The sequence below is a fragment of the Pezoporus flaviventris genome, unplaced genomic scaffold (assembly GCF_033815535.1).
Source record: "Pezoporus flaviventris isolate CSIRO_AGI_PZ_B2104156 unplaced genomic scaffold, CSIRO_AGI_Pfla_v1 ptg000015l, whole genome shotgun sequence".
In the NCBI taxonomy this organism is placed as follows: Eukaryota; Metazoa; Chordata; class Aves; order Psittaciformes; family Psittacidae; genus Pezoporus; species Pezoporus flaviventris.
In genome coordinates, this window is record NW_026892563.1 from 40,326,838 (window position 1) to 40,341,624 (window position 14,787).

A 14,787-nucleotide genomic window follows, 5' to 3' on the forward strand; every position below is an offset into this window, starting at 1 on the left:
GCTTGGAGCCCTCTCCTTCTAGACCAGGGCTTTACTGAAGTTCATAGGAAGTCCCTGACACCTCGCTACTGTCTCCAGAGCAGTGAGAAAAGACAGGCAAGTGCTTGTGTTGTCATCATTGTACCTGGCTGGCACTGGTTGCCTGCCCTTAGTGGTTTGGAGCCAGATAGGCTACCGAAGTTCAAAAGCCCCATTTTTAAGTAGTGCAGTGATGCATTCAGGTAGGTCCTTTATGCCTCTGCAATCTGAGTCACCTCTGGCTGTGTGTATAGGCAACAACAGCAAGTCTCTTGAAATTGCCCATCATGGAATGAAACCTGGGAAGAGGACCCAGGTACCCGCTCTCCAGCTGTAGGCAGCGGCGTGTTGTCTCTGCGTGAGTCCTGGGTACTCCGCTTCTCAAGGCGAGCATGAGCATCCCTGCACCATAGTGCAGATGTCGGCCTCCTGTTTGAGCTTCTGCATGCAGACCTGACACCTGTTAGCTTGCCACTGGGTTTGGTGAGTGCCAGCAGGGTGAGGAATGTTGTCTCCACTGAGAACTCAGCCAGGAGACAGGTGCAGGCTCCTCAGGACTGAAGGATGAGAAGCGATGGGACGGGACTGAGTGTTTAAGAGGGGACCCTGTTCCCCGAACCAGGCACAAAATTCCACATAGTTCTGGTCAACCTCAAACTGCATTTCGTGATGAATTAGCTCTGTCTGTCTGAGAAGTGTGTCCCAGCCTTATTTAGGAATGACAGGAAATCAGTAATCACTTCTCTTGTTTCTTAATCATGGAACTGCCTTTGGGCTACAAATGCTGGCAAGCCTGTGCTGTCAGCCTGGCACAGGGGCCACGGGGTGATAAGGAGAGCTCTGCTCTGGGTGAGGTGTGGGTGACTGATTCTGCTTCCCTGAGACTACATGCATGGATGTGGGACATGCCACTTCTAATGAGCACAGCAGAGGTTATTCACTACTCAATTATGTTTCCCCTTCATCTTATATACTGCTCCACTGCTGTGAGAGGCAACATAGCTGTAATAGGTGTATCATGAGAGCAACAGATTGTAAGCTGACAGGTTCGGAGGGTGTCAGGGAAATACCATCCATCTTCCTTACTGGTAGCCCACACAGCATAGTTTATTTCCTGTTCCCCTTCTCTTTATGCTGGGTTAAATCAGGAACGAGACGGGGGACCCATGAGGACACGCCAGTGTAAGCACAAACAGCTTGCCTAATAAAAAGCCTTGGTGTTTGGCCAAGCACTGGGTTCAGCATGAGCTGCAGGGAGCAGTGCAGGGGCAGAGGGCCAGTGGTGCTTATAGCCTCTGGCAATACCCATCCTTGGGGTACCCATGGAAGGCTGAAAACCCCCAGACTTGGGAAGTTTTCTTCTTTCCTCCCAGCTGTGGCAGTTACCATAGTGACTGGATTTTATAGTGTGTTTTGCAGTGATGATACCAATTTTCTTATGGCCTTCTCACCTTATCAGAGCTTCCTCTTGGCTATCTCAGTGAAGAGCTCAGCCATCAAGTCAGAGAGACTTACAGCACTCTCCCTGTCGCAGAGGGAAGCCTCTTCAGGGTAGGTGTGAAATGGTGTTAGCTCCACGTAGGGACCGTTTCAGTGCTGGTGCCTGGGCTGGAGGCTTTCTAGGGGATAACAGGGGCAGCAGGAGTTGCAAAGAAGTAGCTGGTTGTCACTCAGGGGTCACAGTTCCCCTTGTGCTGGGGCCTGAATGCTCAGCACTTCTATTCTCTGGTCCTGGTGTGGGGCTGCAGGGTGACTGCCCTTGCGGTTTAATGGGGTTTGTTGCTGATGTGATGTTGCTGAGAGCAGAGAAGAACATGTGCCCATCTCTCCTGCTAGTCTGTATGCTTGTGCAGCCCCCTCCACGTTCCTCTCCCAACCAGGATTTTCACCTAGTTTTTACAGCAGTGTTTTTCCTCTCCTCTTTCCAGTACAGATGTGTAGGGACATCCTCTTCTGCTGGTTGTCAGGTCTCCAGGAGTAGAAGCTGAGGTTACAAGAACCTGGAGAGCTTTCTTCGCACCTCCTGAACTCCTGGTTTGCATTTTGAAGGTAGTAGTGTGCCAGAGCTTTGGCAGTCTAGCCTTCAGCTCCCTCTGCCTACAGGGACACAGTTTAACCTTGGATGGAGCTGTGCCTTGTTAGTAGACGTACCACTGATAAGCAGACTCCAGGTTAGTTCCTCAGCCTTCTGAACGTCTCCCCTCTTGCAGGATTGTTTCACCTCGCTTCTTTTTTCAGGTTTCCCCATTAGTCTGATAACTGTTCCTGACTATATGTTTCAGGAAGGGAATCCTCTGTCAATACTGCAGGCCAAGAAAAGCTGTCTAGACAAAATAATGCCTAATAATGGGGTTAATTCTGACCTTTCCTCACTATTCCCACTTATGTAAAAGGTATCTCATGATTTTTCATGCGACACAAGGATGCTCAGGGGTCTGGAGCATCTCTCCAATGAGGAGAGACTGTGGGAGCTAGGCCTGTTTGGTATAGAGAACAGCAAACTGAGAGGGGATCTCATCAATACAGATCAGTATGTCAAAGGCAGGTGCCAGCAGGATGGTGCCAGACTCTTTACAGTGATGCACAGCGACAGGACAAGGAGCAGTGGCCATAAACTAGACCACAACAAGTTTTACCTCAACATGAGGAAGAACTTCTTTACGCTGAGGGTGTGAGAGCACTGGGACAGGCTGCCCAGGGGGGTTGTGGAGTCTGCCTCTTTGGAGACATTCAAACCCCACCATGGACACGTTCCTGTGTGAGCTGCTCTGGGTGGCCCTGCTTTGGCAGGGGGTTGGACCTAGTGATCTCCAGAGGTCCCTTCCAACCTGAATGATTCTGTGATTCACGTAGTAAAGACGCTTCAGAGGAAAGGAGTGACTGTGACAGAGAGCACTGTCCCCTGGGCACCGGCTCTTGCAGAACCATCTCCAGCAGAACCATTGGGTGGAGCAGCCTCGAAGCTGCTTTTCATTAGCACGGAGCTGAGCAAACCCTTGACCAAGGCTAGAGAGAAGATGGGAAGTACAAAACTGGCTTATGTCCAGTTCTGTTCTCACCCTCCCTCCCACTCCGAGGCTGACTCAGTGCTTCCTTCCAATTGCATAGCGATTTCCATTGCTTTCTTCTGATGTGCTGTGGTAGAAGGGGAGGGTAGAGAAGGATCAAGGGGCAGAGCTGGGAAGAGGGGTCATCAAATCCGTTGCATTAGCGATGGGAACGAAACTACCGAGGTCTCTTTTGCAAGAAGCCAGAGGCTGCTGGTAAACCTCAGCATTTCCTGCACACTACATTCCTCTTGTGTATCCAGTTACTGGAAGAGGTGAAGAGATGCCATAGGCTTGTAAATCCTAATTTGCCTCCAACTGCTCAGCTCACTTTTCCCTTTGCTCTGTTGGAGCCAGGTGGTGGCTGAATAATGTGCCAGCTTTGGATCCCATTCAGGAATAAATCATCCCAGCTGGGTGGAAAAAGAGGCAACAAAACTTACTGGCAGGACCAGTAAAATCCGTGGGACTTCCGAGTGCGGGAAATGAGAAGGATGGAAAAAGAGGGATTACCACGCCACAGATCTGTGGGTTACTACAGATTCAGGGGCTGAAAGGGAACATTTGAGGTTGTATCTGGCACGAACTGCCTCAGATTGGGTAATGAGTGCAGGCTGCTGAGCGAGTGCACCCCAAAATGAGGCAGATAATCTCAGGACTCTGGTGCTGGGCTATATGGACTTGGGCTGTTGTGTCCTGCAGGAGGAAGAGCATGCCTTTGAGAGAATAACCTTCCTTTTACCACTGAGCCCCGGTGTGCTTGGAGGAGAGAGGTGATGGCATCTGTGTTTAAGTATGAGGAGTCGGTACTCCACAGCTCTGCTCCGATCTGGAGGCCAGGGACAGTGCTTCACCTCTGCCTGCCTCCCCTCAGGAGGAGCTCCTCCTTCACACTCTCCTGTGGGCTAGGACTTCCTCTGGCTACTCCTAAAGTGCTGTGACTTGTCCCATGTGCTACCCACATGAAGAATAACCCCCTCCTGTTGGAATTCAGGAGTCACAAATGGTCTTGGTTTTATTCCTGTGTCTTAAACAAAACAGGATGGAGAATTGTAGTTCCCAGAAGCACAGCTGTGGTGAAACAGAGCCTGGTCCAGGGCACTTGGGATCTGGGAAGGAGAGTCATGCCCCAAGGAGGAGTGTGACTCTTGTATCAGACTGCAAAGTGGTCCTGGCTCCAGACCAGGGAGTTGCTGTGTTCTGGTCACTCTTGAGCAAATCCCTTCCCTCAGGCCTTTCTTTTCCAGTCTTCCCCTGAGGAGGATGACACCAGTCGCATCCCACAAGTCCTGTGGGACTGACTTTGTTTAGGGCCTTTCATGTGCACTGAGATCCTTCCCTGTGCACCAGAGTTATTTTCTTACCTAAATACAACACGATTATCTGGATGCCTCCCCGGGGAGCCGCAGTGCAGCAGCAGCACCACCTCTTCTTCTCCTGTGGGACTGGCTCTGCCCTGCTCACAGCTGAAGCTGCTCCAGCTGGTTTGGTATGTGCAATTCAGGCTCTGATCTCCTGTCTCTGTGCCTTGCTGGGAGCCAGCGCTAGCAAGAAAGTGCCTGGTGGCTGCCGAGGAGCTGGCAGCTTCACTGCATGATGCAGCAGGAGGGGATCGAGCCCCTTCTTCCAGAAGCGCTGCAGGGAAGAGTGCTAAGAGACAGTGCAGGTTGGGGTCATTGCACTTGTAGGCTCTGAGTGCAAAGAGGGGTTTTGGGGGAGCAGCAGAGTGGGGCTGCAGCAGGGAGAGCGTTGTCAGACACAAGCTCCCTTCCTTACAGCAGCCATTTTCCAGACTTGTTTGCAGTAGAGATTTCCTCTTACCCGGACTCTCAAGTCATTGTTCCCCTTATGGGGCCTCACCAGTCATTGCCTTGTGGTGGAAAATATGAGGTTGTGGGGGCCAGAGCACAGACATTCCTTCCAGCTTAAAAGAGTCCTCACGCAGCGGATCCCCTGAGAGAGCTGTGCCTGGCTCCGTAACTGTGAGCAGCATCACGCTGCACTGGAGATCAGCTGTTTGGCAGATGCCGTTCTCCCCTTGGTTAGGTTATGGGGAGAAAAGCCTCCTTCCTCTCAATTCGTGCTTCCCTTTCCGTGCAGCACCAGCTTCTGCTTGTTCACTGTGGGACATGAGATAGCCCCGGCTGGTGTGTTAGGGCTGCAGCCCCTGTCAGGGGGTCAGGCCATGTGTACCCACCGGGGTCAGTGGGGAGGCAGAGCTGTCTGTATCCACCCCAGCCTCTGCAGGGCAATACTGCCACGCAGTCTTCTTTTTTCTGTAGCAGTAGTAGCATCAAACACCCAATCACAGAATGGTTTGGGTTGGAAGGGGCCTGCAAGGCTCATCTAGTCCAGCCCCCTGCAATGAGCAGGGACATTTTCAGCCAGGTCAGGTTGCCCAGAACCACATCCAGCCTGGCCTTGCATCTCCATTTCCCTGCTAGACCCATGGACAAATTCCCACAAGCAGGCTTCCCCAAGCAATGCTGGTTTTCCATGGCCCCATGCAGAGGTCACTCATGGGCCATCTTTATCAAAGGTCGGTTAGAGCCTCAAGTGCTCTCCTGCTTAGTGCTCTGCTATGATGGGCACGGTCAGTTCATGACTGAGCAACCAGCAAGGCAGGAGGGATTGCACACAAAGGGGTGAGGTACGGGTTTTGCAGAGGGACCTTCCTCTGGCCCCTGGGAGTTGCAGGTCTCTTCCTCTCTTGCCTGTCTCTGCATCCAGGTTTTCTGGGAACACACCCTGATTCCCAGCATGGACAGAGGTGAAGGCTCTGGCTTGTTTCCCATTAGTGCAGGTCAGCTGCCATTAAATACTCATCTCTTAAGCATTCAGAAGCCTTCAGGGGGTTGCATTTAATGAGCCAGCACCTGGATGTCAGCTGAGAATAGGAAGAGATACAGAGAAAGGTTTGGGAAGGGGGAAAGGGTGGTGACTGGTGTCTGGGTGTGCGGATCGATAGACTGGGGCATGTGCTCCTCTATGGCAGGCATCCCATGGGGAGGGCGGCAGCTCCCGGCACTATGTCAGGATGGCTGAATTTAGTGGTGGAAGCTTTGAGGGATGGATGAAAGCAGAAGAGAGATGGGGTCTGTTCTCCAACACAAGGAATTGGGAGGGAGCACAGCATGGGGGAGCTGGAATGAGGACCTGCCCCCAGGGCTGCAAGCAGCAGCCTGCTGAGCCAGAGAGGTGTTTTGTGGGGCTCTGCAAAGGAATTACAGCCTGGTTCCTTTAGGAAGCAAAGCTGTGACAGCAGGCTGGCTGTGCTTGCCTGTCTGCCCCTGGCCTCCACTGAGTCTTCCATCTCTCAGCCTGTTTTCCGCCCCAGCTGATAAAGCAGTGGAGGCCTCCCAGATAATGGGGTTTTGTGACTCCAGGTGACTGGCTTAATGAGAGGGGCCTGCAAAGACCCCCTGAGAATGGACTCTATCCACTGCCCTGTAACTAGCTGACAACAGGCTGTGCAGAGAGAGCTGCTGGAAACTGGGCTTCATTAGTTCTGCTGCTTGCAGGATGTCTGTGGGATGTGGGGGAGGAGGAATCCTCAAGTGTTAATGGCACTGGACCCCTTTGCATCCAGCACAGACCTCATGCTGACACCTTTCAAACAGGAGATTGTTGGCATTGGGAACACTGTCAAATGCATTTGGTCACAGGCTCCTGGGGAATCCAGCACTGATCCAAACTTAGCCTGACAAGCATCTTTTCCTTTTTAACTAACTAGCTTGGGGACAGCATGTTTTCAAGCCTTATGAGCTGCCCATCCATACCTTTGCTGGTCTGAGTAGCAGGATGTGTACCATGTGCCTCCCAGAGGCAAAGGGGAGAGGGAGCTCCAGAGAGTGCCACTTTGGGACCAGATAACACCAGAACAGAGGAAGGGTGCAGCTGATGATCCAGCAACCTCTGATAGTAGGTATCCTTCCAGAGTAGAGGATATGGATCGTTCCACAGCCCATTGTACCATCCTGGTAGTGGTTATGTCCTGGGAGGTGGGTTTTATTGGAGAGCTGAACTGGGAATCAGATGGGTTCAGTCCCTGCATGCTGGGTTTATCTCCATCTTACTTTGACAAGCGCAAATTAAACCTTCTAAGTCAGACTTAAAAGTAATTTTGTGGGGTTTCTTCCAGAGTCTGTACATGTCCTAAGGCAATAGCCCTAAGGAAGAGAAATTGCAGTGTTCACCTATTTATGGCAAGCCCAGCATCGCGGGTGCCAGCTTGGTTCATGCTCATCTGCTCTGTTTCCGCTGCTGCCACGTTTCCGCCCTGTCACACCAGTGTGTCCTCAGATCCAGGGAGCTGCCGCAGGAATTGGGTCAGGGTTTTGAGGAGGCACAAGCGCTTTCCTTGTTAGTCACAAACCAGAACAACGGCACAAACTGAGCACAAGTGGCCGGAGGTGCCTGGCTGCCCTTGGGTGAACCTGGACCTGCTTTCCCCAGGCCTCTACGGGAGAGCATGCTGCTGAAAGAGCTGCTTTACCCAGAGGAGCACTTGGGCACTGGAATGAAATGCAGGAGCCACATCCTTCCTCAGTGCCATCCATCACTGACCCGCCCTGCGCTGCTCTGCTGCCCAGCCCTCTCTGTTTGGATACTGCTTCTCCCTCGCAGCCACACAGCAGGAGAGGAGAGAGGTTTGGGAGTCAGGAAACACAGCTTCTCATCTCGGCTTTCTGCATCACTGATCTATCACCTTGTGTCTGCAACTGAAGAAATCATTGCCAAGACAACGGCTGAACACAGAGCTGGGGTTTGTGCCTGGATGTTGAGTTGGTTTAGAAATGTGCAGGCAGTTGCTGTTTACAGGTGGTACCTTGGCACATTCAGAGACCCTTTCTATCCCTACTCCTGTGTCAGTCATGGCAGGAAACAGGCGGAAGAGATGTGGACAGGAAGACATAGGGAGGACTGGCTGAAATACAGAGCTGCAAGGTCATGTCTTCCTGTCTGTGTGGAAGAAGTCTATTGTGAATTGTACTGGTATATCTGAAATCTTCGTCCCTGCTTTTACTGCTGCCTTCTCTGAGATGTGAGAACCTGTGCAAGTCCTGCAACCCCAGGCATCATTTTGCTGCCCTTTAGTTTTGTCTGTGGTACTCAAGTTTGTATGATTCATGGCATTGCCTCCTGGAGGAGCTTTCCACGCTTCAGCTGTTGAGCGCTTTGATTTCCTTGCGCATCAGGCAGAGCAAGAATGCAAAGCCTTGATTTTACAGCAAACAGCACTGAGCGTTAGGTGAGGGATCAGGTCATCTTACACATATCCAAAACCTGATGCCAAAAGAGGAGAAAGAAGTTGCTGCAGATAGCAGAAAAGCTTTTCACTCTTATCAGCAGAAGCAAGGTGGCAGGTAGTATTTCTCCAATGCAGTGTGGGCTGCTGAGGAAAATGCTTTTGAGAACTCCAAGAGGAGATATTGTACAGGAGAGCGTGCAAAAGGCAAAAAGCAATGTGAGGGGTTGTTCTCAAGCACATGAGTCCCCACCTCGGAGCAGGGCCATCTCCCTGCTCTATTCTCAGAGCACAGGTAATGTCAGAGATCCCTGCTGCTCTCTTTGGGGAGTGGACGTGCAGCTGCTTGCCCAGCTCTCCTCTGCAGGGGGAAGTGTGTTCTTCCCTACAGAGGGCTTTTGTTGCTGAGCTGTTCCTCAGCTTCCACAAGCTGGTGGGGAACGTCCTTATTTCCACCAGGGAACACCAGGCAGCTGTGGCTCCACAGGGCCCAGGGCAGGGAGTGCACAAGGGAGAGGTGCAATGAGCAGCTCCCGTGCAAAGCTAAGGAGCCATGGTGCCCCTTTCCCTTGTGCATGCACTTACTCATGTATCTTGCTGCAGGCACCGCACTGTGCCCATGGAGTCCAACCAGCGTGGAGCAGGCAGGGCAGCTCACAGGACCTTGGCACCCCATGCAGATCCCCACAAGGCACCATGTGTTGCTGTGTAGAGCCACGCCACAGTCAGGGGCTTGGAAGTGCTACCAACATCTGCACTTACGCTGTGTTGGGGTCCAGGTACCTAGTGCCAGTTGCTGCTGGAGATGAGAAACAGCCCTTTCCGCTGCCTAATTTTAGCTCTCCACCTTGAGGCCCTGCATTGCTGGTTTCCATGGTGATCTCTCACCAGCATCGCCAGCTTTCTCGCCTGTGGGTGCTTGGAAACGTCTCTGGTTTTCCCCCTTGCTCCTTGGGAAGCTGAGGCAGAAGCAGTGCATGCGGCTTGCTGCACTGTCAGGTCAGAGCTGCTTGGCACTTGCATGCATGACCCCTTCATCCATGGGGTTGTGCCTCTTGGAAAGCAGCGTACATTCCCGTCCCTATTCAGCAGGCAGGCTGGGCTGTGCATACCTGACACTGGTGCTGCCTGGCTGCCCTCAGTTTCCGTGCCCTCAGCTCCATGGTCTTTGCCCAAGAAGATGCTTGGGGTGCTTGTGCCCCTGTGGAGGCTGCGGGGTGAAGAGTCAGGAGTGTGCTGTGGCAGAGGCTCCAGGCGGCAGAGGAGTAATTGAACAGAGAGAGAGCCTGGGCAGCTCACCCAAGGCAGAAGAGAGGAACTGCCTCGTCGTGTCTTGCAGTGTAGAAGCCTTGTGCAGCAGCCCATAATGACTCTCTGCCCTTTCCCTCCAAGCGCACTGTGCACAGGGACAAGTGGCACTTCCCAAGTCCAGAGTGACAGGAAAGGCAATAGCAGCTCGCAGGGAAGATGTGGTGTAAAAACCATGATTCCAGCCCACAAATCCTGGAACTCCTTTAAGGATAATGACATTGGAACACTGTGGAGTCTTTTTTGTGTTGTGATCTTGCACTTAAACCTTTGCAGTTTGTATGTTCAAGCTTTTACCTGGTACGTGCAAGGACAAGCTATTTAATATTGAAGTGGCAGCTGCCAGCCCAGCTTCCTCAGGTCACTCCAGCAGATGGAGCTTTATAAAGAGCAAACGTGATGAGGTCCAAGCTAAGATCGGAATGTCTGTCACAAGGAACTTGTCTGCCTGGTACCCAGAGAATTGGGAGTGAAGATAGTGCCTCATTCACAGACACCCACTGTACTCATCCATTCATCCACCACTGTCTCCATTACACTCCCAGTTACAGGAGACTTGGGCCTTCACTGGGAAGGCAGCTGGGAGCTGTTAGAGGGAGCTCCCAGCCTCCGGTATGCCATGAGCCACCTCAAAGCCGTGTGGCTGTACCAAGTGGTAGCAGCTGCTAACTTCATCTGTGTGCAGGCTGCTGGACAGAAGTGGTTCCTGGCTGTTGCAGGAGTCGAAGGCAGGGTCTGCAACAGCAGAGGAGCACACCTCGACCTGCAAAGCAGCCACAATGGGTCAGGGAGCTGGTGTAGAGTGGGGTAGGTGTAGGGTAGGGGAGGTAATATCTGCTGAAGGAAGGAGGTGAGGGTCTTGGGAGTTCTGGGAGTGGGGCACATGAGTATAAGGGGCTATGGTTCTTAGGTCATAGATGGAGAAAGTGCAGCACCCAGCTTGCTAGCTCCTGCCATGGTTGCTGCTGCTGGGAAGGAGGATGAGCAAGCTGTGTCTGAGTAACCTGTGCCAAAGCAAGAGGACAGGCAGGCAGAGCAACTTGATTCCTTCCTTCCTTCCTTTCTCTGGCAAAGCCCCAGGGTGTGAAGATGTGGCAGCCAGCTCTAACCCACTGTCAGCCTAGGATAGCTTAAGGCAGCAAGAAGGATCAAACAGCAAACCATATGGCTTTGATTAACAAGAAAACAAAGAGTAACATGGCCTTGTAGCCTGGCAGGAGGCAGGTTGTCTTCAGAGGCTGTGCTGGTGGTGAACCTTGCCCAGGTCCCAGTGGCAGAGCTGTGGGATGGCTCCTGGGCTCTGGCACTGCTGAAGAGCTGTGGATGCAGGATGGCTGCTGCATCTTGGGCCTGGTTTCCAGCGAGCTGGTGTGGGGAGAGGAGTCTTGCAAGTGAGCTAGGTCCCTGCAGATGCTTGCTGAGGCTGGCCTGGTTGTAGCAGTGCCTTTAAATCTCTGCCTGGGAGGCTGGAGCCGGGTTTGGCACCGATGGGCACGGCTGAGAGCTTGCTGGCAGCCGTCCTGCCTGACCATGGGTAAGGAGAGGCAGAGTACTGCCATCTATTGCCAGGCGCCTGGATTACAGACCTTGCTCAAAGCTGTGACTAGGTCTTTTCTGGTCCTCGGCTCAGGGAAACATGGCTTGAAACCCTTTAAATGGGTCATCCTGTAGGTGCTACAGTGCATGTCAGGTGCATGAATGCCCTGTTCAGGCTCCAGCCTGGGAGAACTTGTTTTGCCGTTGTACTTTTTGTTATTCCTCCTTTCCTGCCCCAAGTTCTGTGGGGTTGCTCTGTGCAGTGAAGGGCTCATGTTGCTCCATCCCACCCCAGAAGCCACCTACAACATTTACCCCAGCTCTCCTCCAGAAGGCAACTAAAGAGAGGTGGATGCAGCAGAAGGCCTAAGGAGTCTTTCATAGCTCAGAAACAATATGTGAAAGGAGGATGAAGGGGCACAAGGAGGATAACACAGGATGAGCAGCAAGAGAGGAACATACCCGGAGATTTAGAAGGGTGTTTGTCACTACGCAGTGCCTTGAAAAGACCTTCTTGGTCTTGATGACTGCGCAGTAGGCCGGCAGACGGAATACTCTGAAGGCCAGGGCAAATGGTCACTCAGCAGATGATCTGTCACTGTGGACAGTTCAGTAAAGATAACAACTCGCTGTGAAATTGTGGTTTAAAAGCAAAACCAACAACAAAAGAAGAAAATGAGGGTAAAGAAGCAATAGGAGAAAAGACGTGCTCAGCATTTGTTGTTGTGTGTGTGATAATGCTAGCTCGTCGGCAAACTCTGCTCCTTTTTGATCACCTGCTTTCCAAAGTGTATCGTGAAGGTACATACCACAGATGAGCAGAGGTTAAGAATAATGCTCAGATGAGAAGGTGAAAAACCTCTGTTTATTAGTGAGAAGAATCACAGCAAATGGGATTGACTGATCCCACTTATTCTTTTCCTTTTGGCAGTCCTTTCTCTCTGAAACAGAGCTGTTGAGGAAGCCAGTTGGCCTGAACCAGACACTTAATGTACAGGTGGAAAATGTTAGATGAAATGAGAGTCACAAAGCAACTGAATGAGAAAGCAGGGAATTAAACCAGGGGCTGTGAGGTGTAAATCCCTGGAATGGTCTTCTCTAAAAAGTCTAACAAAAGAAAAAAGACATTAAACTGACCGAAGTAAATGGTGGTTTTATTGACAATGTGGTTAACCTGTGGCATCTTCCTTGCTGGGTGGCACTGGTTTGGGAATACAGGAAAAGGGGTCGACAGTTAAGTGAACAAGAATACTTGTGATGACTTTGACTGGGAGAAAACTGTAAAGAGTATAAATTATGCTGCAGGGCATAAACCAACTGCTGGCTGTCAGGGACAAGGAAGACATTTTCTCATGAGAAGGTAACTGTATAATCATCTACGATGGTGTTTCTTCCTTTGAAGTGTTTAATCTTGACCAGTGAAGGCAAGATAATGGCTCATACAGGATTTTTTTTGGTGATGGGGTGTCATTTGGTGCCTGATGGCGATTTCTTCTGCATGTTTGGTATCGCACTTTTCTTCAGGGTTATGGTCACCATCTTCTTAAATGTCTCAAGTAAAGACGTTTCTGCTCCCTACCCTTCGTGGAAACAGTCTGAGGACAGCACTCCTTGACATAGGCAGATTATTCTTGCCATTTGTGCTTGACTTTCTCTTGCTCCAGTTCTCCTGGGTGATTTTTTGAGAATGACCTCAAGGAAGCCCTCTGTTGCTGGGGCTGTAGCCCTCGTTTTTGTGTCTGCTCATGGTTATTGACTGAGCTGTCCGCCTATGGCACTCATGTCTCTCTCTTTCTGTAATCTTGTTAGATGTGTTATTTGTTTTAAGCTGTGTTGCTGCTCTTCTGGGTAATAACTTAACAGTAACTTAAGTAACTTAATGTGTCTCTTACTTTGTATCTTGCAGGAAGAGCCAAGGAGCAAATCCAAGATCTGTGCCAATGTCTTCTGCGGAGCTGGGCGGGAGTGTGCAGTGACTGAGAAGGGAGAGCCAACCTGCCTCTGCATTGAGGTACGGGCACAGTACGGGGTCTGCGTCTGGGACATGGCATCACCATCACCCCCCAGCCTGAGTTCTGATTGCTGGAAGGATCCCATGATGCAGTGAGGCTGTTTTGGAGCAGCTGCAGATTAACAGTGGCTCTTCAGACAGCAGGGCCTTTCCCAGTGTGCTGTGGAGGAAGAGCCCTGTAGGGTAGATAATGTCTGGCGCTCGCAGCTTGTGCAACTGCGCAGGGTCTTTACACACGGGAGACTTGGCTGGAGGTCTTTTGTTGGGAAAGCTCAGTAGGGTATTGATACGCAGCTGGCTTTGGAGAGCGCTCTAGGGAGTGGTCTGTGAGCTCCAAGACAGCCCCTCCTCACTGGCGTTCTGTTTGAGGAGCTTACAAGCTCCCTACTAAAAACCAGCTTTTGTAATATGGAAATAATTGTGGTAGGGTGCTGTGAGGATGAATAGCTTCATCCAGCAGGGAGCTGGGGACCACGAGAAGAGTTTTTCCCAGCTGTAGAGACACAGTGTCTCCCTTCTCCACTCTGCCCCAAGCTTTCAAACCTCCTGCCTGGCTCCTGGGAATGGGCATGTGGCTGTTTCTGCTCCCGCTTCCCTCTGAGCCTGCATCTCTGATGTGGCCAGCCTGGGCACTGGAGAGTGAAATGCCACGTTGGCAGGAAGAGGGTCTGTTACTCTGAGTAGGCTTGGCCACACTGAAAGGCACAGGAGAGAGAAGCTCGCAGCCTGAGCAGTGGCACCGATGAACTCTCCCGCTGCTGTAGACTCTGCTGTTTGCTCGTGGCTGATGGCTTATTCTGCATTTGGATGCAGAAAGGTGGAGCAGAGTCTACAAAGAGATACTGAGCTGAGCTGAGCAAGCAGAGGTGCATGGAACAGGCTCACAGAAGCACCTCCACGTAGGTCCATGGCATACAGAGCAGCAGCTGCAGGGTTATGCTCAGTATTTGTGCTGGGCACTGATTTCTTTGCTGGGCTCTGCTGTAAGGGGGGCTCCTGTCATGGTGTTGATGACTATGGAGGCTGGGACAAAGCAGAGCCTTAGAATCCACATCAACAGACTTCCCTGTGTGGGTTTTTCTAGATGGGTGGGTTCAGCCCATTGGAAACCCCAAGGGGACTGTGCCAAGGGTTTCTGTTGAGTTGGGCTGGTGCTGGGACTCACCTGCTTCCTCCTGGCTCTCATGGAATGGTGGATAAAATGTTGTCTTCTCTGTCTCTCTCACAGAAATGCAAACCTCACAAGAGGCCTGTGTGCGGTAGCAATGGCAAGACCTACCTGAACCACTGTGAGCTGCACCGTGATGCTTGCCTCACTGGCTCCAAAATCCAGGTGGATTACGATGGCCACTGTAAAGGTAATCCCAGCACTCAGAGCCAGCTACACTCTAAGGGTGGGAAAGTCAGAAGCCAAGCATGATGACAAAGCAAGGCAGAGGCCTCACCGCCTAGGACCTTGTCCCACAGTTGCTGAATGGAGTAAACAGGGCAAGCCTGGGAATGATAGCCAGATTCAAACTGAAGTCTGGATCACCAGGCAAGTTTGTGGTGATGAAGTAGGCCTGAAATCAAGCCATGAAATCGGGTCTGGTGATAGATGGTAACCAGAGTCAGGCACA

At 51.6% G+C, this 14,787-nt stretch overlaps 1 protein-coding gene across 1 annotated transcript in view; it reads left to right on the forward strand.

Moving 5' to 3' along the window:
• FSTL1 (follistatin like 1) overlaps positions 1 to 14,787 on the forward strand; it is a 51,091-nt gene that overhangs the window by 24,653 nt on the left and 11,651 nt on the right. The window contains exons 3-4 of the mRNA XM_061454232.1: positions 13,064 to 13,168; positions 14,397 to 14,526. Coding sequence (XP_061310216.1) covers positions 13,064 to 13,168; positions 14,397 to 14,526 — 235 coding nt within the window. The remainder of the gene's footprint in view (positions 1 to 13,063; positions 13,169 to 14,396; positions 14,527 to 14,787) is intronic.